Source organism: Vulpes lagopus, chromosome 11 (genome assembly GCF_018345385.1).
Source record: "Vulpes lagopus strain Blue_001 chromosome 11, ASM1834538v1, whole genome shotgun sequence".
Classification (NCBI taxonomy): Eukaryota; Metazoa; Chordata; class Mammalia; order Carnivora; family Canidae; genus Vulpes; species Vulpes lagopus.
The window spans coordinates 86945881-86969330 of NC_054834.1; the positions used below are offsets into that span (position 1 = coordinate 86945881).

The 23450-nt window shown below is 37.7% G+C and overlaps 1 protein-coding gene across 3 annotated transcripts in view; it reads right to left on the reverse strand.

Annotated features, from left to right (window-relative positions):
• Positions 1-23450, reverse strand: part of LOC121472296 (fibroblast activation protein alpha) — a 72876-nt gene that overhangs the window by 22871 nt on the left and 26555 nt on the right. For all 3 annotated transcript variants that reach the window (XR_005982849.1, XM_041723545.1, XM_041723544.1), the window contains 9 exons: positions 22660-22814; positions 20537-20640; positions 18264-18399; positions 15070-15114; positions 8837-8941; positions 8668-8738; positions 6854-6907; positions 4680-4804; positions 562-609 (listed from right to left, as the gene is read on the reverse strand). Coding sequence is in view for 2 of the 3 variants with exons in the window: in XM_041723545.1 (XP_041579479.1) it covers positions 562-609; positions 4680-4804; positions 6854-6907; positions 8668-8738; positions 8837-8941; positions 15070-15114; positions 18264-18399; positions 20537-20640; positions 22660-22814 (843 nt within the window). In the remaining variant the exon portion in view is untranslated. The remainder of the gene's footprint in view (positions 1-561; positions 610-4679; positions 4805-6853; positions 6908-8667; positions 8739-8836; positions 8942-15069; positions 15115-18263; positions 18400-20536; positions 20641-22659; positions 22815-23450) is intronic.

Below are 23450 nucleotides of genomic sequence, written 5' to 3' on the forward strand. Positions count from 1 at the left end.
CGTGAACTATTTCGAACTAATATCATAAATGCAGGATGGAGGAGGACTGTCTTGATAATGGTTGAAAATGGGAAAAGCCTCTAAAATTTCAGGGATTTCATTCGTAGCAACAGTGTGATGTAGCTGTTAAAACAAAAAAAGCCCGCGTGATAGTCATCCTCTGCTTTGAACTGGACTTAGATCTGGAATTTGTCTCTGGTTTGGGATGTTGCAAAAAAGCAGGAATTCTTATTTGGGAGGGAGGTTGTACTAAATATCCTGAGTTTCCTTCCAATGCTAAGCTTCTGTGTTTTTTATAAGGCTGACTGGGGAAGACAGCAAGAATCCCTGTGATATAACTCATCTGTGTTATGCCAGGTTCTTACTGCAAGTAACTATTAAATTTCTTAGGATCAGGTTTGACTCCAACAATATCCAAGTCTATGTGAAAATAAGCTCTATGACCAAAAGATTCCATCACAGTTCTCCTTGCCCGTGTGGGGAGACTGTCTTGCTTCCTCTCGTGTAATGTCACCCAGAGTTCAAGATTTCTTTAGACAGCAGCATGCAAGAGAGCGGTACCTTGATCAGTGTGGCCGTCATGAAGGGTGGAAATGGGGAGGCCTGGGCCTGTGCACAGGATGCAAACAAAAACATAGTTTAGTGTTAAAGGAACACTGAGTTTCCAAGAAGAACCGCTGGTCATATTTGTGATCAGCGTCAAGCTCAAGTGTATCTTAATTCTACAGCTATTTTTTCCCCCATGGAGAAGTCAACAACACCTTCTAAGTTACATTGAAACAACACATGAGATCAGAGCCTAAAAGAAGATATGTGAGAGAAGACTTGCCTAGGCACCTTTCAAGGAGGGATCCTGAATAGTCCAGATCTAATTACACAAGCGGCCCCCAGGATCTGCTATGATAGACAGCCTTCTGAGAAGTCATGTCATAGGGCTAGGGTTAGCTGTGTCTTTATTATCCGATAACCTTCACCAGCACCCAGATAATACTTTCAGTCTGGATTCTTGGTTCAATGTTCAGTTTATTTTGGTGGGTGGAGCTCAGCATCTTTTTTTTTTTTCTCCCAAGTGAGTAATAAATGTAGAAATAAATTTATATAGAACCCATTACCTGTTCAGATATGCTGTGGTGGTCACATTCTCTGGAAACAGACCCAGAGGTTTTGTGGGACAGAGGCTTTTCTAGGGGTGGTATTAGGATGTTGACTTCTGGGAGAGGAAGGATTGGCTGGTGAGGGAAGGTGGGCTTCAGTGCAGTCAAAATGCAAACCTCAGCTGACCCCGCAAGGAGCTCTAGAGCTGGGTGGTCTGCAGAATGGCCTCCATGTCCCCAACAGGGCTGGCCTTTGTACTCCAGAATGGAGCCGTCATGGGGTGGGCACAAGATGAGAGCAGGGCGGGGGCTCGGCTGTGAGCTCTCGGCCACCAGCACTCAGCAGATGGTGAAGTGAGGGATTCTGTTCTGAATGGGGGGTTCTGGGTGCAACTCCAGTGTCCACTACATATTGCAGCATGGAGCTCAGGTTCTCTGTGCAGAAACAGGTCATTTTAACAAGATCTACAAATAATTAAACACTAATTATCTCTAACTTACTGGAACTACAGCATAAAATAATACCTGGAAATATACCTTTTAAGAATGTTTAACTTTTTTTGAAGTTGGCTCCACGTCCAGCAGGGAGCCCAGTGTGGGGCTTGAACTCATGACCTAAGCTGAGCATGATCAAGACCTGAACTGAGATCAAGAGTAGGATGCTTAATGGATGGAGTCACCCAGGTGCCCTTGGAAATATACTTTTAAAAGATAAATTTGCTCCACCAGTCAATGGGTTAAAAGAAACACCATGGAAGTTGGGGGCAGGGGTTCATTTGCACTCTTGATGCTTCTTCCTTCTTTGTGGAACATCATTGGAGTAGCACCCTGGTCCCAAGCAAGCAGAAGAGGAGGCAGCCTTTTTGACGAGTTCTCAGAAGACCTGGATAGAAGTAACTCCTTCGGCCTTGTTCCTGGCATCTCCCTGCCTGCTCTTGAGTGGATCCTCAATGCCCTAAGTGGGACAGTGCTAGGGTCTCCAGGAGCCCCCAGTGGCTGTCTAGTCGTACCCACATTTGTGAAACTGTAATATAACTTTTACAGGTAATAAAGCTAATATTTTAACTTCCTTCCTGATCACTGAGTCTAACTTGAGAGTCAGGAGGAGAGCTATTATTTATTAGGTTCTCTCAAAAAAATAGTTCTTTATTGTGTGGAGTTTCAAAATTTTATAGAATTTAATTTCAGAGATTTTCATTTTGACCAGCTTTTCTTTAAAGTTATTAGAAGGGACGAACACATATATTTTTGGGCAGAATGTAAGGAAATGGAACATGATTCTGAATTTCTTGACTTTAGTCAACCAGTATCCTTCCTATGGAATTTTTATGGGTATGAAGTTCCAGTAGTGACAACTAGCATATCTTTTTTGGCCAAACTCTGAGACAGGCTAATGACTGACTGCCCTGGATACAAATGGCCTGTGCATGTGGTTGCAGTGGCACAAAAGGATCAATTGTCCGGAATCCATCCCTTGCATTACTTTTGTTCCATCAGCAGCATGAAGAGGATTTTTACCTATTTAATCCTATTATCTGGGATTTACTCACCATCTCTTGGAGAGTTTGAAGTTACATAATGAGGCTTTACTCTTAGTCCTAAAGGGAAAGATTTCAAGGTTTTTCTTATGATGGCTCAGTGACTCATTTTACTGGAGCTTCAAAAACACCAGACGATGTGATGCTTCCCACACAGTATATTTTTTGCTAAATGGGAAATTACCATACTGCCGAGCAAGAGTGAGTGTGGAAAAGTCAGGCGATTCAAGTTCTAGAAAGGACTCTTCCACCAACTTTTGAGGAGAGCTTAGTCTTCGCTTCCTTGTCTTTTCAGTGGGCACTCAGACTCAAGGAAATATTAGGAAGACAAAGTGACATAAAAGTGGTATAGTGCTTTCAAAAAGGGTTGAAGCATTGTACAAATGCAGAATGCATATAAATAGAAATGAATGCATGCAAGTATAGTGTCACTGATGTCTCAATATATCAGCACAAGAACAAGTATTCTGTCAGGCTTTGCAAAAGGCAATAGTGCTTTGATCTTTAGCGCTGATGTTCATTCAACAATTATGCATTATGCATAATTATTGTGCATTACCCATTTTTCTTGGCCTTATGAATGTAAAGATGTAAAGAAAGCAGCCTCTGCCTTCAGGAGAGAAGCACAGATGACTCAGTATAGTTAGTTCAATGATACTATATGCCTGGCATGTAAGCTTTCAATATATGTTGCATAAATACATAGCCTGGGTTGAAAAATGTTGCATATAATTTGAGAAGGACATTTAATATATATCTTTTAAGTGCCATCACCACAACTAGCACATATAGTTATGAACAACAATCTCTTGGCTTTTTGAAGATGTCATTGACTCAACATTTTGTGAAAGTAATTGTACCAAACCGACATCTTGTGCCATCTTAAAGGGAGCATTTGGCTTAAAATGTGTATTCATTCCCTCAGTCAGTTGAGCTAGAGCTCCGGTTCTAGGGCCAGATTATTGGGATGAGGAAAGTGGCATGACAGTGCAGGCTTCCTTCTGGGAAGTAAAGACCCTGGGCTCTTCTGCAACTGGTCAGGGACCTCCATCAGTCAAAGGTTCCATTTGTTCTCTGAGCTGCCTTCCACTGGGAGTTGATACCAGAAACCAGATACCAGAGTGGCATGTATTTTGTAATAACATTCTCTGTTTGCTGTTTTTCCACCAGGGAAACTCAGGGATTAATTATGGGAATGCGATAGAGAATGGAAAAGTAGATATTTCTCAAGTCCACTTTCCAAATCTCCATGATAATGCCCACCAAGACCCCAACCTAACTTGTCTCATTGCTTATCATATGTTCAAGATGTTATTCATAAAATAAAATTATTTGGATAGAAACTATTAACTAAATGTACACACAGCCTTAAAAACCAGGAAGTATTTAGAATATTTTATTCCCTATGACTTTTTGATATTTGAATGAATTACTTATTACTTATTATGTTTCCCAAATTTAGAAAGGACATACTGGGTGAAAAAAAGTTTATTTTCCATCCTCACTGAAACTATACTGCAAAGAAATATTGGCCTTCAAGGGAAGGAGCTCAGGTATCTAGTACATTCTTTCTTCCCCTGGCTGTAAAGTTTAACATTTCTCCAGGCAAATGGGGCCAAAGTCCAGCAATCATTTTAACAGAGAATGCTTCATTCTATACTATTGCTGGAGTCTTGCTGTGATAGCTGGTAGATGGTGTTTGCATATAACGTTAACGTCATGGTGCCATGGCAGGTAGCTGGTAAGAGCTTGGGATTTACAATCAACAGATCCTCGCTCCCATCCTGGCTCTGCTGCTTACCAGCAGTGTGGGTCTTCTGAAAGTTATCCTGTTTCCTCAACTGCAAAATATTGGTATAAAAATGCTCTCCTATATTTCTTTCATTTTTTCCCTCCCGCAAACATTAGATAAGATAACATAGGTGAAATCCCCATATAAAACAAGTGCTCAATAACTTGTAGTTTAGGATTGATCCTAGGATGGTGGTGATGAGGCTGACAACATTGGCAGTGGGATGGTGGAGCTCATGTTAGGCCCATTACCTACCATAGCAGATAAGTGCATAGTACTTGGCGTAGTCACTGAAACTTGCTGTGTAATATTGGCACCTTTCTTTCCTTAGATGGCAAGTAATGCACTTTTTGCTTGGAGGAGAGCTTCCAATGCTAATTCTAGAGGAAAATGAAAATAAAACTAAGCTGAAATTTTGAGATTGTATTTATCAAAATGTACTACTCCATGTAAAATGACTAATTTACATATTGACATCAAACCCACTCTATTTTTCTCTTGCCAATATCATTTAAAGTGAAGGGGAATTACAGTATTTTGATGTAGCCTGATTTTCAATCGTCTTTGCCTGAATAGGCACAAGCCTGGAGAGAGGAGCCCTTCGGCTTCTCTGCGGTGGGAGAAATATCTAACACCTTGAATGGGAGTGAGGTAACCACTTCTCATAGCCATTCATTTCTTACATCTTACAGAGTGCTTGCCAATGCATAGTTCTTCATCTTCCCATCTCCCTTTTTGTACTCCCATGCAAAACATGCAAGGAAAGTCTGGCAGTCTCACCAAGAAAGGGGTCGCTGTTCTAATCATATGTCTGGAAGGGGAAATCAGTAATAAGCAAAGTGGAAATTGAAAAAACATAGTTTTAAGTGCCTCCTGTGCCTTTCATTCTTTTCTGAAGGACGTTTGGGATCAGATAAGCTCTTCCTGGGAATGCTTCCCTCCACCACATTCCTACACAAGCCAATGTTGGGCCCAGCAGAGCCTTCCGCATGGCTCCTGAGTAGGGTGATTGACTTTAATATACAGACTCCCAGACCTTACCCCAAACCCTCAGAATCAGATTCTCATTCAGAGCAGATTAGATGGTATGATGCCAGAATGGGGTCACGGACAGAGTCTGTTGTTGCTGGTAAAATACTCTGGCTGCTGCAGTGTGTTCCTTCTGCTGCTGCCCCTGACCTTGCCTGGGGCATGGTAGAGGGGAGCCGGAGTCATTGCTAGGGCCATAGAGGGATTCTTCCCCAATAGGTAAGAAGTCATGATTCAGGAGGGAGTAGAGGAATGTAGAAGAGGGACAATTTATTATTTCCTTGGTTACAGTTCACATTCTCGTTCGCATTTTGGTGTTACCTCGGAAATGTTAGGCAGTTAGCCGTAAGGGAGCTAAGTCAGCATACCCAGGTACAAATTCTGGCTGTAACAGTGTCACCTGCCTCTGAAATTGTGGGATGAAATGAAATTACATATGTAAAGTAGATAAAAACGTTCCTGGATATAGCAGACCACCGGCCCACGGTGGACTTTTACTTCCATATCCAGAGAGGGCTGTAGAGGGCACCATTCCAATAACCAAGGGGACAACTGGACCAAATTAGACACGATTTAGGAACAGAGATGAATTCCCTCCAATTGTAACAGGTTTATGCCAAAGTAAACCATATTAAAAGAAATCACATAATATAGGACTAAACGCAATGCCTGGTATAAGGATCTGCTAAGTGAATGGATGTCCTCAATTACCTCTGAATTTAGTTGAAATACTTAGTATCATGTTCATATCAGCATTAGAATTTCTTGATTTTTTTTTTCTGAAGACATTTTGAGTTAGCTAATATTTATTTATTTTAGAGAGAGAGTATGCATGTAAGCATGCTTGAGTAGAGGGAGGACAGAGAGAGAGAGGGAGAGAGAGAATCTCAAGCAATCTCCCTCCTGAGCTCTGAGCCTGACACAGTGCTTGATCTCACCACCCTGAGATCATGACCTGAGCCGAAACCAAGAGCCAGACACTTAACCAACTGAGCCACCCAGGCACTCCAAGGGTATGTGTGTGTGTGTGTGTGTGTGTGTGTGTGTGTTTATACTGATATAGTGTACAATATTCTCTGAATGTTTTATCTTAATTCATATATTACTTTTATTATATTTCAGGCTTTAAAAAATATTCTAGGGCAGCCCAGGTGGCTCAGCAGTTTAGCGCCACCTTCGGCCCAGGGCGTGATCCTGAAGACCCAAGATCGAGTCTCACGTCAGGCTCCCTTCATGGAGCCTGCTTCTCCCTCTGCCTGTCTCTCTCTCTTTCTCTCTCTCTCTCTCTCATGAATAAGTAAATAAAATCTTTAAAAAGTATTCTATAGATCTAAAGGACTCTGACAGATATTCATTCAAATATTAATGTGTAAAAATTAGAATGAATTGACATAAATTACCTATAGATATTTCTTCTTCCTGGGTAGTCTTCAAATTCATTGCTAGAATAAAACCTGAAAATATATTCAGAAGTTATCAAATAAGTATTGATAACTAAATGGTGATAGAATTTTTAGTATTAATACTAATAAACAATATAGTCCAATGTTCATCTAATGAAACTATATTAATTGGCACTTATGTAGATAAATCATTGCTGTTTATAAATAAATTTAATGTACTTCCTATGACTTTCAAATCATAGGATAAAGATTAAATTATGCTGAATATTCTTTTTTTATAGGTATACTATATTCTGATTTATTCGTTATGAGTTACACAAAATAAGGTAAGATAGTGATTGATATCACCCCCTTCCTTATCCATGACAAACAGTTTACTGGCTTCTCTATGCTATATTAATTTTTCTGAGGATATTTTGGATTTGTTTTGCAGAAGCTCTGACAAAGGATGTATTTGTTATAAATCCGGAAACTCATCTACACTATGACACCGCACAAAGGGGCACGTTACTTCACCCAGATGCAGAAGAAGTCACAAGAGAATATACTTGTTACTTAAGTATCTGGGTCCCAGTTCTAACCTGTCTTAATATAGCCATGAAGTGGGAAATCCAATTTAGTGGCATGATTTTCACTCCTCTGTGAGTTCATCTGAATATCACGAAGTTAACTGTCTTTTTTTTTTTTTTTTTTTTTTGGAAGAGCGTAATAGGATGTAAAAAGTCAGGTTCGGTTACTAATTTTTAATTCTTAGGACTATTCAGCGGCCTATAGGTATTTCTGTTTCTTCACTGTCAAAAACACCTCATTATCCCCAAGTAGAAAAAAAAAAAAGGTCAGAGAATGCAAACCACTCCTAGGATTAAAAGTGTCTTCTTTACTCACTTCACGTGACTCCGATTGAGGGACAGTCACTTGCACTTGCCTTCCCACAGCATCTCAGACTATCAGTGAGTACACTACTCACTATCTTTTCCAAACAGCCCCCTCCCCCCATAGCTTTCCTGTTCTGTCAGAGGCTTCGAGATTGCCTTCATCTAAGCCTTGCAATGAGCCCACTTTGCCTTTCTTTTCCCTTTTCCTTCACAGCCATGAAGTCAGCAGTCTTGGTCGTCCTCCATCTGTCCTTGTGGTCATGTCCCCTTCCTCTCATTCATTTAGCAAATCTTTACTTGAATTCCAGCTCTGTGTCAGGAACTGTGCCAAGTGCTAAGGCAAGAAAAAGGAGGCATAGCTTTTCCCTCCAGAGTCCGTATCTCATTGACACTGTTCCAGTTCAGGCCTCCACCATCGCAGGCCTAGATTATGACCATAGCTAGGTCTTCCTGCCTTGGGTTTTTCCCTACCTCTGTTTCTACTTGACAGTATATGGTAGGAAGTAATTGCTCAAAAAATGATGGCTGTTGCAGCTAATGATCTTAAATTTATATAACAGTGGATCACTACCAAAATATTTCTGTATCTATGGGCTGCCCTTCATGGACTTTTGAAGCTTGCTCATTTCTTCAAGTGCTGAAGAGTAAAATTTCCATTTAGAAGTAGTTATTTTTAAAAATTTATACTTTTAATTAATTATCTACCAAGTATCAGAAGAGAAATGACCACTTACCAAATATTCTTTCCTGAAAGCTATCATGTTAACTGGCTATTAAAGAATGTGCAATCTTAATGAAACCACAGCTATCTGAGCTAACCTACAGAGTAAGGAAAAAAAAAATGCTCTTAACGAAGAAGTGGGTACAGTATCACTTGTGTGTCCATCAGTGCCAATTAAAACCTGAATGGTGCATCATGCTTCATGCAATACTTACAGTGAATCCTGTGTTACTCTGAATATATTTATGGCCTCCCACTTGCCACTTGTAATTTGAATAGCATTTTCCTATAAAAAGACAAACATTATGTTGTGTGAAGCTGAGCGTTATTTGAGCAACCTCAAGTGAATGATCTTTGAGGAGATAAATCTTGGAAGGAACATACCACAGTGTCTTTGATATAGTGAATATGTTTGTAGCCATCCTTGTCGCTAAATATTTTGTAGTATGAAATGGCATCATAGCTGAAAACTGGTGTTGAAACAAAGAACTGAAAGAAATGAACAGAGGTTATATTCAAAAGACAAACCAAACTAAAACTATAGATTTTTTCAAAAGCAGTGGATAGTTCTGATTATAGGAACTAGAATGCCTTGCCTCCCCTGCCTTCCATCACTCACATCTGAAATTCCATTCTTTCAGATAGACAGCTTTTTTAGTGATTCTAACAGGCATTTTCACATTCCAACTGCTGCTTAATTGCTACTACATACCCCTGTGTTTATAATGTTTAATTTGATTGAATGTCTACGCTTAGAGAGTATGTGGTTTGAAATACAGTTAAAAGGATCACAAGTAAGTGTTGATATTTAGCCAAGTCAAACTTCAAAATGTGCTATTTGACCAAAGTGTGACTCATGAGGGTTGATAATTCTTTTGATTTTTGTTTTGTCTGATGCCAAGCACCTAATGCCAATGATTCAATGAAGACATTTTAAAGATGAAAATATCATGGCTTGCTAGCCACAGTTTTTAATGGTGGTAGGAAGAAACTTCTAGACTTGAGAAATAAAATGTTACCAGGACAAGAAAGTAGGAGGTTTACTCCTTGAGCTCATGGAGGGAGCAGGCCTTGTTGCCTGTCTCTGGCCTCTCCTCAGGGCCCCCACTGGCCACTTGCTGGGAACTGCTGAAAGACCGAAGGAGTCCCCGATATTCAGCTTTCTTATGCCTGGAACAGAGTAAGCCATACCTCTATATCCTGAATGGCTTAGTTAACAAAAACTAAAACCTACAAATGTCCTCACACGGAATTTTAGCTAGTAGTTTCTCACATTAAAAAAAAATATATATATATATATATATGATAAGGCATATATGTGTATATATATATATATAAAAACATATATATGTAAAAACACATATATATATGTGTATATATATATATATATATACATATATGCCTTATCTTACATCTGTTGGGTTATTTTTCTCCTGGTCCTTGGGTTGTAAAGAAAGGTCAGGTGGTAAAATGACGACATGAGGAAAGAGCTACTCTGCATTGTACCCAGTAGATATTCTCACAAATAATCCCGAACTGGCTCTCTCTAGCCAGAAGTGCTTCCACAGGACAGTGAAACAAGATGTTCGACTCCTTCAGAACTAAGTGACCACAACCAAACCACCAGTATCTTTTAGTTGTTATAGACCTTTTTAGTGATGGCTCCCTGTGTGACCTGATCATTGATGCTCTTTGATAAAACTGATGGTTATGATTGCATGATATTAAAATGTAACTTATTTGATGTGGTGTCTATAGTGGTCCGAATAGTGTTGTCCAAAATTCATTTGAACCCAGAACCTCTGAAGATGACTACCATGGACTGAATGTTTGTGTCTCCCCAAAATTCATATTTTGAAACCCTAACCCCCATTAGGATGGTATTAGGAGGTGGGACCTTTGATAGGTGCTTAGGATTAGATGAGGTCACAGGGGTAGAGCCCCCATGAATGAGATTAATGCCCTTATAAGAATCACTAGAGAGCTTGCTTCCCTTGTTCTATTCTCTCCCATGTAAGGATACAAGATGTGCAACCTAGAAGAGAGCTCTCATCAGAACCCAATCATGCTGGCACCCTAATCTAAGACTTCCAGCCTCCAGAAGTGTGAGAAATCAACTTCTATTGTCTATAAACCACTCAGTCTATGGGGCTTTGTTTCAGCAGCCCAAATGGAGGAAGATAATGACCCTATTTGCAGATATAATCAAGCTAAGAATGGAGATGTGATCATATTGGATTAGGATGGGCCCTAAATCCAATCCATCTGGTGTCCTCATAAGAAGAGACGATACCACTAGACACAGAGGGACACAATGAACAGCCAGCCAAGGAAGTTCAAGTACTGTCAAGAGCCACCAGTTGCTGGAACGAGAAATAATTCTTCCCTAGAAGCTTCAAAGGGAGCAGCACCCTGCTGGCATCTTGACTTTGGACATACAGCCTCCAGGCTGGTGACAGAGTAAATTTCTGTTGTTTTAAGCCATCAAGTTTGTGGTACTTTGTTGCAGTGGTCCCAGGAAACCTCAGGTACTAAGTCTTATCACTTTGGCATAGAATGGATGTCTTTCACAAATGAAAAATGGGTTTTGAGACTCATGCCTCTAAATGAAATCGAGGGTGAACTGAGTGAAAAAAAGGCCCAGGAAAAAGAAACTCTGGCTCACAATTTTGTGGATGGAATTTCATTAGTATAGATCATCATAACAAGCCCTTCTTCCATTTTAGAATGCAGCTTTGCCTTCTTAGGCAAATGATGATATACTTACTAGTAACCACTTCACAATGCCTCCCTCTCACTCCTCAGGGTGAAAGACAAAACCCAGCTCTACACTGTCTTTATCACTAAAATGGAACCAGGGTCACAAAATATTTTGAGATGCCAGAGTAAAAACATATTCTCCTCACACCTCCGGTTAGTAGGGAACTGTAAAGAAAAAGGTTTTGTTCTAGATTCAAACTTAAAATCTCATTTTCATTAAAAAAAAAGAGGGCAGAGGGTTATATTTTAAGATATTAGAATCAGGCAAACAGGAAGACTATCTCTGCTAAACAAAGACTGTTATCTTCTCCCTTTTTATTGCATTCATTGAAGAGAGCTGCTTTAGATGGACGGGTAACTTGGGTGAGCTAAAGAGAGTGTGAAATATTTCCGCCTTCACTTTAGCAGAGCTAGAGCCATCATGCATCCTGAGTTAAGTGCTTCTTGTGGCCACTCACACCTGGACCCTAGATAAGCACTCATAACGAGGTGGTCCTCAGTTTTAACAAGGCCTTTTCACAGCCCCTTTATCATGCTTAGGTTTTCTGATAAATTACTCACCTCTATGTGCAAAGCCATTTCAAACATTTTACTTGGAAGGTAAGATTATTTACCACCAGATAATTTCTTCCCATGGCTGGTGAACAACCTGAGGTCCTACTTATCAAAGGCTGATGCCTAAACGGAATCCACATTCGGTGAAAAGCCCAGACTCAGCATCGGGTAGAAAGCTCATTTTTCTGGCAACTGAACTGAGCCAGCTTTATTTAAGGTTTATTTCCTTGTTTCTTACTTAAAAGTAAAAAATAAATAAAACCCCAAAATCCAAAACAACTCTCGTTTTTGTGAACAAAGGGATTTTGCCAACAGCTAAGGGAAGTGTATGGCTTAATGACTTTAAAGTAATTTAAGTGTGGTTTTGCACTCACTCTCAGCTTTATGCTTTTAGTGCTTGCTCTCCAAATTTTACCAATTCCATGCTAGATTCTTTGATTAAAGGTTTCTTTTTGTCTGTTCTCTACAGGGCAAGGAATAGTTTGTTTAAAGTGAACTTGTGGTTGTTATTTTTCAGATCAAATACCAAAGGAGAATTTAGGCTCTTTCCCCCAAACTAAGACACTGAACATCTGATGCTGGAGGACAGAAAGTGATAGGTAAAGCTCTATTCCCAGGTCCGTGCCTGCAGCTAACAGGTGCATTGCTTTTTGCAAGTCATTCACTCTCACGCCTCTGATTCACAGGTGTTTTCCCAAGGTGTTTTTCAGTTTAAATCCCCTTAATAAATTCTAAAGGATCAACTTCTCTAAAGTCACTCTTTGGTTTTAGACTAATATGATTAACCAGTACACTTTCTCTAAAAACTTCATAAATATTACTTGAACAAATGTCTGAAAGACATACGTATTTCTAGGTTATTTGTGGGTAGTTTTATTAAGCCATTGGTTTGATTATAGGTCAAAGGAAGCTATCCAGCATTTATGACATATGAGTTATGAGCATATGAAGTTATGCCCTGACTTTTAAAAGACATGTCAAAACTTATAAAATCTAATGACTGACCTCTTCAAAGCAGCTGCCTTGGGAGAATGTGAACTTTCTCTTGAAAGCTATCACTGCAAAGGTTTTCAACAATACCTCTTCTGGTATTTAGAAAATTTACTGACCATTGGGTAAATTTTAGGAATTTGAGATGAATACGTGAAAAAAATATTTTTCCCAGTAGAATTCCAAAGCTACAGATATTAAAATGATCTAGCACAAAACATATATTGCAGATAAATAATGCATTATTCACTAGATTTATTTTGGCATGATTTTTTAAAACTGATTTTTTATTTAATGTAGGAATCTCATCTTCCCTCAAAAGATATGCATGTGCCTCCACTGAGGATATTTAAAACAATGTTCTTCAGCTTTAGAAGGCAATTAACTAATTAATTAATTGATCCATTCATCCAGCTCATATTTGCTGAGGTTGCAAGGCTGGTGCTATACAGATTGTAAAAGTTGATAAGATATAAACATTGATGATTCTAAGATGCTTCTAAATAAGAGATTTCAAAAGATGCATTCTAAAATAATTCAGAGTGTTTTGAATGCTGGTAGCATTTTCAGAATAAATGTGTATGAATTTCTAAAATCATGTCTTTAAGAAGACTATTGATATCATCTATTTGTAAAATATCTAGTATCTATTTGTAGGTAAATACAAATAGATAATCTATTATCTATTTATATATTTGTAAAATCGTATCATTCATGTTATTCTGTAATAACTTCAGCTATGTTATCATCAAGGAGAATACAACCAAAGGAAGTCTTCAGGTAATCTTCTTTGCCTTCATTCTTTACTGGAAGTTAAAGGTTAACATTCCCTTTCCTCAAGTTTTCAAACAATGACCTAGGAATTACCTTTTTGGAGGAGAAGCTTTGAACTGACCAACATTCCAAAAATTTAGAAAGTTCTGTCCTTTCACTAAATATTTCTGATTTTTCTTGTGTTGCTTAGTACAGTGGCAAAGGGTGAACTCAAATAGGACTTCCCCATTTTTTTCTGGATTACACACTTATCCTTGTTACCTCGCTATTTTAGAATATAACTTACATTTACTGTATATATTTAATAAAGTAATAACTATCTTCTAGTTAATGACTAAAACAGAAGTGTTTTTAACTAAAGACAAAGCAAACATGTATAAGCTAAAAATCGCTAAATCCAGAAAAGTGCAAAACAGTTTTTAATATCTGAAGATATTTTACTTTGCAATTTACCTTCTTTATACTCACCTTAACTTTGAATTTTTATGAGTTATTATCTTACAATTGACTCTGAATTTTTTATTGTTCTTGTACCATGGGTTAATGTATTAAACCAGGGCCTAAGAGTTTCCTTTTTCTTTACATGTGCTACTCAGAGAAACTTGTGTATGTGTTTTTTAATCCAAATGCTAGTTGAATTCAATCATATGTTTGTAATAAGTGGAAGCATCCACACAACATCCACTTATTCTCTGTCCAATTGTGTATTCTTCATATGGTATATTAGACACAATTGAGAATTTTGTAAAACGTGATTTTTTTACACTAAAAATTTACACAAATCACTGAATAAACCTATCTCCCCAAACCTATATATAAGTGATCACAAACCATCACAAAGCACACATTTTCCTATTTGATACCACTTAAAAACTGGAAAAAATATATAATTCATTTATTCATTTCAGCTTATATAAAATCTAATGAGGTAGATTGTCTTTAAATTCCTAAGAATACCAGTGTATTTGATTCCTCTGGTTAGTAATTATTATTTTAAGCTGATCAGGAATGTAATCTTTTGAAAAATAATCTTTATTTTATTCATTTAATAAAATATTAATTATGATACTGGAGATTCAACTGAAAAAGTCAAGGATGGGACATGAGGAATATGATTTGTTCTCAACAGAATTTTAAACATCTAGACATTAAATTTATCTGGCACACAATTGCTGAAAGGATCACTACCTTTGTTTTTTTTTTTACCTTGTTATTTTTTCTATGAAACAAGTAGTGTCAGTTTGAATACATTTAAAATAGTCCTTTGGGGATCCCTGGGTGGCTCAGCAGTTTGGCGCCTGCTTTTGGCTCAGGGCATGATCCTGGGGACCTGGGATTGAGTCCCACATCGGGCTCCCTGTGTGGAGCCTGCTTCTCCCTCTGCCTGTGTCTCTGCCTCTCTCTCTCTGTGTCTCTCATGAATAAACAAATAGAATTTTTTAAAAATAAATAAAATAAAATAAAATAAAATAGTCCTTTGATAGCTGAGAATCTGGCAAGTGACAGTAAAATATAAGGAAAAGATAGCAAAATCATACTCCACCAGCCCATCCAGTTCTGCTTTCTTCTATATGTTCCTGGGCCTAAAAGAAAGATCACAACAAACATACTATTAGGAGAACAGTTTTTCCTAAATATAATCTGGGCATTTGAACCACTTAAGCTGCCTACTCAAAATGTACTATTGTTTTTTTTTTTTTAAATGTACTATTGTTAATTGAGTAACTCACACTTGAGTTTAAGATGGCCATATTCAAAATCTTATACATCAGTGCTATTGCATACACATGAGTGATCTAAGGGCTGTTTCTTACTCCAAACCTTTTATAATTCTGGTTTAATTTTCCATGAGGCAGTGCCTGGAATTATTACATCTATGGAAGCCTAGCACAACCCAAGCACTTGGTGTCATGCAGTTACAAAAGGCATTTCACAGTGGAGTTTAGGTTAATTTTTTCTTTTCTTAGTCTTATTAAATAGGTAGGAATCTTAAAATGTGTGCTGGATCTTATTTTGGTATATATTTTGGCATAATACAGTCAATCATTTATTGAACAGAATTTAGAAAGCTTAAAAGGATGAATAGGTTTTCCTAGTCAAGTAATTAGAAAGAACGTTCTTGGTGAAATGAACAAGACAGAGGCCAAGCCAGCTTAGTAGACCACAAGGGTGGTTCAGTATGGCTGAGTGGAGGGTGACTATCAAAAAGAGTTAAAGATGAGGGAAGATGCAGGGGTATCAAAACAATCTTGGAGAAATTTTTATGCCACCCTAGGAATTTTGGACTTTCACTCTGGGCACATCCTTTGAAGGATTTCAAAATCACAATTTGGACAATATAATTGAGAACGTGATACAGAGAATGGATTAGAAATGAGTAATTCTAGCTAGAAGGAGACAGAGAGACCAATTGGAAGGCTATTTTAATGTTTGAAGAAAGGATGATAAAGGCCTAAAACCCTGGATCAATAGTGAGGATGAACCAGAGAAGATGTAGCCATTTGAGGGACAAATGGTAACAAAACCTCTGGTATAGATAAAAACCACCTGAAGAGTAGGTTGAGAATTGTGGTAAAGACTGTAAGATTATCAGCAATCATTTTCTCTTTTTTTGCTAGGAATATAGGTGGGCTACATTTGGCAGGTCTCCTTCCTGTAGGACGTGGTCATTTGAGAAGCTCTAACCGACGGTGTGTGAGCCACTTCTGGGCCTCACCTATAGAAGCCTCTTGTACATGATCCTCCACTCTCTTTTCCATTCTCCAGCTGATCATTAGTGGTCATATTCAAATGAGGTTTGAATAACTTTGAACTAGCCCTGAAACTCACTAGATAAGACAGCAGAAATGCCATTGCCTGAGCACCCCATCCCCCACCCCTCATCATCCCCCACTTACCTGGACTTACTAGTAGGTAGTAACGTGAATGTGCAAAATATTTCTATTGTATTAGCCCACTGAGTCACTGGAAGGGTTCTATGGCTGGTATAGCAGTTAGCCTACCTTGCAAATACATTAATTTGGAGAATAATACGATTTTTAGAGAATAGAAAAAGAAGAGCTGGAAACAAAAAGAACAGTCAGTGAAGAAGAAAGAGAATCACGAGAGAGTACTGTTACAAGAAGCAAGGAAATAATAAATCTGAAGGCACAGCTTTGTTGTCTAACTCAACACTTGGTTGTTCTAAAATCTGAAAATGTGTTCCATGTATTTATCAAATTATTTTGAAGCAGAGGTTGTTTTGAAATCCTAAGTTTAATTAAACCTGGAATTCTAAATTTAATCACTGTTTTGGGCTATAAAGCTAAAGTTTATATTCCAAGGATTTCCACAGCTCCTTGAATAAGTATCCTATATATACTGTCAGTTTGGATTAAAGTTGTCCCTGATTTTGATAAATTAGAATTTCAGATTCCAAAGCAATTGCCGTTTTTAAATGCCTAGGTTTGAGAACTAAAAATTGTATCTAAATGACTGATCTTGTAGTTTTAAACTAATGAAAGTAAAGCAATCATTCCTCATACCTAGATTCAATGAAAACATTTAAGATATATTCCTCCAAAGCTGATTTATCAGATAAATGGTTTCTAATTAACTACCACAATCAAGTTTATTCTTTTCCCCCCTATGCTACTGCATTAAAGCCAACATCTTTCTGTTTTGTATTTCAAAATATAAATAAGATAAAAATAAGCTTCTAGCAGATTCCATCAAAATTAGTCAAGCTTCTTACAGAGTAGTGATTTAAAAAAATATTTTTAGCCCAAGTAATGTTGACTATTATAGTCCTGATATATTTCCAAATAGATTCATATGACTCTTTTCTTGCAAAACATAGTGTCCTAATTTTGAGATGGAATTTAGTGATTTACTTTGATTGCTCTGTGCTTTTTTCCTAACTTTATAAAATAGGTTTATTCCATATTCGGTTTAATGAAATGTCTCCATAATTAGAAGTCTTGTGAAATGTATCCATCAAATTTCCTATTTGAAGATAACATTTTGTATTTCTTAGTCTCTAATATGAGTCCTTATGAGCAGCCTCATTTTAAAGCTTTTAGATAGCTGAAGTACTTGTCTAGCTCATTAATTTAATAGATTATGTTTGGATTTGAACAATAGAAACAATTAAAACTCAACAATAAATCTGTGCCTAATTTGCGAGTTTTTTCTTCCTAAAATTAGCATAGTATGGAGTATTCTCAAGATAACAGGAGAGCAGGATAATTTGATCTGTTATTTCATGTCATACTCTCAATTATCTACTGTTAATTTTAAAATGAGAATATTTGGCTTTTTTTATAATATCCATTTCCTCTGAAATTTTTATTTTTCAATTTTGACACTGAATAGAACATAGCACCATTAGAATTTTTTTGTTTTTTTGTTTTTAATAGAACATATCTATTTTCCTAATAGAGCCATCTTATCTTTTCATCCTCATTATTTTGGGGGTTTTGACTGCCAGTGGTATCATCTCAAAAGGGTGGATTTCCATCCTAACTCAGAACCAGACACCTATTTCTCCAATTGTTTCATTTAGCCTTTTTCTCTATGCAGTATCAGTGCTAAAGTCATTTTTAATAAAAATAATGGGCTGAATAAGGAGGGATTTGTTTGCAAAGCAATCAAGAATTGAATGTGTTAATTCTGGCCTTATAATACAAAATGTTAGCCCCCTCATGGGCTTTCTACTTCAGAAATATACCTCTGGGGTTCTAATATAACCTACCTTTGGACAATCCCATGTCTGCCAGCCTTCCCTGAAATCACATATGGACAGAACTGAAACGTTCTGGATTCTTTTTAGCCACTGCAAACATACTCGTTCATCAGTAACCCATGTGAGCCAACTGAAATAATAATCACTGCAAATAAAGCAAAACAGATAGTCATAGCCATAAAATAGCATCACATCAAATAATTTCTTAAGGTTTGTTTTCTAAAGGATGTATTTTAGTATTATGAAATATTTATCCCATAGATAAGGAAAGTAAAACATTCCCTTTTCCACAAAGAAAGCTTAAATATACTTGCTGATTTTTATTTTATTAAAAAAAATTTTTTAAAGAGAGTGCACATGAGCCCAGGACCGGGGTGGGGGGTGGAGGGGGGTGGCAGAGAGAGAGGGAGAGAGAATCTCAAGCAGGTTCCCTGCCCAGTGCAGAGTTCAATGTGGGGCTCCATGTCACAACCCTGAGATCATGACCTGAGCCAAAATCAGGAGTCAGATGTTTAACTGACTGAACCACCCAGGCTCCCCATACTTGCTGACTTTTAAGAGTATCTCTGAGAGACCTCATTCACCTAGTGGACTTATTTTATGCTTGAATTTTCTCCTCACTTTGGATTTTTACATCTTAGGAAAAATCTTAAGACATGAGACAAAGTTATTGGTCCATCTACAGGGGGAAAAGCATGAAACTGGTGATTTTGCACAGGTAAACTTATTTTTTTTTCACTTTTTAACTAGCAGAGAGCCAAGCGTGATAAATGCCCATCTTTCTCTCCAGGCATGTTTGTGTTGGAGCCGAGTTTTAACTGTGACCATGGTCAGGGGTTGAAATTCAGATTTACTGCAATAATCAGAGATGATGTATACTAAGTAACTCAAATAATGCTTGGCACACAGTTGGTGTCAATGAATGGCAGCAATCATTACTCCACTCAGAGGACGAAGCTGTAGATAGAGAACATCAGTGTAAATAAACCACAGAATTTTGGACATTGATGTAAAAGAAATCACAGAACTGGAAGGGTCTCTGGCTCAGATTCTGGTTTTACCTCCTACTAGTTATACTATTTAAGGCTACTTACTTAACATGTCTGTGCCTCTGTTTCTATATAAAATGGGAATAATAATATTACCAAATTTAAAGCTTGCTACAAAATTTGTTGAGAGTGCTTGAAGTTCTTGAGATTTCTGCCTACTTCATGGTGAGGGCTACGAAAATGTTAACTATTACTGGTACATTGTCAGGATTTTATAGATGCTCCAACAAGCCTCTTGACTCCTTCTACAGCACCCTTCTATCATTTCATTTGGCTCCTAAGGAGAATGATACTTAAAAAGAAAAAAAAAAAAAAAGATGTATTTAGTCGAGCTTTTGTCAACTAGATTGGGGTTGAGGGAGTAATGGATCATCCAAAAAATAACAATAATAATAAAGCTATTTTAAATTACCCACGAGTGGATTCACCCTGGAAGGGCCCAGCAGAGGCCTCTGCTGAGGTTCTTTACCTTGTTAGTGATCAATCATTCGGCCTTGGCTGACTCTCCTGCATGGGCCAGCAGGAGGAAAAGCCAAGCCCTTTGGGAAGTAGTAAAGAGGCCCACCAGGCAGGGCATAGGGCATCTCTTACCTTTATCAGCTTCACCCAGAATGACCACAGAGGACTGATGGAGATGCTGCAGGGTTGCTATAATCAGGGTTAATCAGACAATATCTACCTAGGGTGCCATGCTGGGGAAGTGAGACTGCTTCATGTCCCTGTCTAACTGTAGTTAACCCCAAACAGATAATTGTGCCAACAGATAATTGTGGATAGACTGCATTCTAGTAAAAAATAAAATGCTAATATTTGGAGAGGGTTGACTTTTTTCCTCTTGTTTGTCATGCATATGTGAGCAAGCATGATCTCTAAATCCTGGGTTGGAAAGTAGACCAGAGTTGAGAGAAGCCACGCTGAGAACTTGTATGAATTATACTATCTGCCTACTGATCCTAAGTTTACATTCACACATCTGAGGGAAGTATCCCTTATATTATCACTAAGATCACCTTTATATGTGTGAAAGAGGCTAGTGTTTTAAAATCAATTTAAGAAACGTATTTGTGCTTTTTAATTTGATTATGTATTCGGGTTTGCATGACAACTTTATTTATTTATTTTTGCTTGGAATATAAACACCATAAACTCACTAGAAAAGAAGTGTAAATCCCGATAAAGAAATTTCAGTGTTAAAATTCAGTTTAAGGTGGGAAGCATCTGAGCTTACTATACCTTGATGTTATCATTGCTGGAACTGGCACTTCTCTGGGACCTGTCTGCTGAGGATAAGTGGTATCAATAATAAATATCCGAACAACAGGGTTCTTAGCTCCAGCCTGCCAAAACATTGGAGATATATAAGCTCATAAAATTCTAATTATTGCCAACATATTAAAGACACTTTAGGAATTTAGGCATATTTTTATAAGCTAATAATATTAAGTATATTACTGTGAAAACATTCTAATTATAACATGACCAGGAATCTCATTTCAATTTTACTTGCAGGGCAACTACAAATATTGTGTCAACCAGAGTGAAAACACACATTTTAAGTGATTAATGAGGGGGCTTTGATTCATAGGGAAAAATATTTTGGATATGAAAATGCAGTTCCATAATTGATATTCTCTTTTCTGCCTTTCAAGACAGATATTTCCTATAATTATTATTATGATACGTATAACAATTGTTTCTCCATGTGCTAAAGGGAGTGTGGGGTGGGGAGAGTGTAAAGAATGAATAATGAAAGATACCTTTTGCCTTGTACCCTATAGTTTGGTCTAGGACAGTCATCACTCACTCTCCTTGCTGGTTATATTACTACTTCTTTCATCCCCCCAAAATTAGGGAAATGTCACCTCCAAATAAAGTGCCCGTGGAATTTGCACTTTCCTTGTTTTGTACTTTCTGTGCTATTATACACCCTAAATTTACATGACAGTGTAGTTCACACCCAGACAGCTTCTTAGAGTTCCTGTTATTTTAACACAGTAAAAGAAAGTCTTATAATTGTTAAACAACTTAAGTCCAGGAAGTTTAGGTTCACAGCCTTAAATGACTCTGGGCTGTTCGGATTCATCTAAAGAACTGTCCAGGCTCTCCTCTGACCCGTTTCACTCTGAGGTTCAGCTGGGACTTCTGGCTTTTTGCAAGCTGTCTCACTTCTCAGTCTGATTTCAGATGTTTCAACAACTTCAGTCTTCAAGGAAGCATGAAAGTTTGGGTCCCAACTTCTCTGCCAGTGTCAGTCTTCAATTCTGGGTTCCTCCATCTCTTCCTGCTCGCTTCACCCTCCTAAAGATCCAAGCTCTTTTACATCCCAGGCCCCAAGTACCATACCTCTTGCTTCCAAATAACTCCAGCTTTCGGACTTTGTACACAGCCATTGAGAGATCTCCTACCTAAGCGTACACCTCCTGTCCACTGCCTTTTCTCAAATGACCTTTAACATAAGTTTTAGACTATCTGCTATTTCTACTTCTCTGACCACAGCCACTTTGGCTCGCATCGAAAAGCACTTGTGTGTATGCACATCCATCCCATTCGTGTCATGTATGGGGATCCACTGCGTCCATCCATAACAGTGCTCTCTTTGGCAAGTAAACACAATAGGAACTAAAGAACAAAGAACTATTTTCTAAAATCACTTCCATGCCTTTTGAAAGAGGAGGATTTGACCCCCTTTCAGGTTTTTTGTCTATATCAAATTAGGATATGACGCTTCTCCACCATATGACCTTCCAAGTGACCTTGCTGTTCTCCCACTACAGACACAGGACCCTTCTCTTCGGACAGGGGACTGAATGAAAAGTATGTACACTAAGAATTCTACAATGGTTATACAAGAAACTCTGGGCTCACTCCATGTCTAATTTCCTCAAGGAAGAAACTAGGCTTATAAACTTAACCTACCTTGTGTGTCCAGAAAAGATCACAACTCATACCTGCTTCTACCTGACAGGAACATCAAGTTCAACATTTGTATTTTCCATTCTAGTCGGCATTTACATGAGAATTCAAGAGGGAATTGCAAAACAGAACTTTACCCTGAATTTGGAGCATGAAATATGAAAAATTAAAATTAAGTTAAGCTTGTTTTTCCTCCATAATCTAGACCATATGTTTTTCAAAGATTCTGCGATGGATTTTGCAAAGACTAGTTCATCCAGCACAACCAGATGTCCAAAGCAACAGATGTCCACATAAATAATAGAGCACAGTACAATGTTTGCCTTACAATGCACAAGGATAAGAAGCTCTCCAAACTTGTTGATCCCACCTCTATTCATGGTATTGGTTGCTCATTTTGACACCGGAGGAATAGAAGCATCTGCTAAAAGTACTCAACATACCTTTGGGTATGGAATATTTATTGTTCTAGGATATTGTTCATCACCATAATAGGAATAGGCAATAACTGGTATCTCTGTATCATTAAATTCTGCATATGCCAAAAATTTTCCATTAGGAGACCACCAGAGAGCATGTTTTGTAGCAAGCATTTCCTCTGAAAGATAAATACAAGCATATTAATTACAATTATAACTTACTCTTAAGATCAATGTAAATGCCTCAAAATACATTGTATTAGGCATTTATTGACTGAAATAATTTACTTAATGTGAATGTGACATATGCCAAAATTTGGTTATGAAAAAGGATAATCTGAATTTAAAGATATACCCCATATCAAACATCAACCAGTCTTCTTAAGAATTGATATGAATCAGAAGTGTAATTATTTCAGTAAACTAATTAAACATTTCAACAATAAATGATTTTTCCTTTGGGGCAGCTTCTGGTTTCTATAGTCACCTAAAGTACCCAAACAAGAACTATAATTAAATACTACAGAGTGACAAAAACGTTGGAAGTTAACTTTTTCTCCTGGGAATATTTTTAAAAACAACAATAACACTTCAGTTATTTAATTTTTTAGTATTGGCAAAGACTATAAAACCTTTTAACGTCAAGTCCTGGACTCTACATGGCATAGAAAGAGGACGCAAGTCACGAAAACATCAAAAACTAGGGATATTTCCCTGCAAAATTATGAAGACTGCTGTTTCGTTTTGGAAGAAAGACTTATTTCTCAAGAAAAGAGAAACCTGAGGTAATGTACTAACAGCATCTAAGGACCACA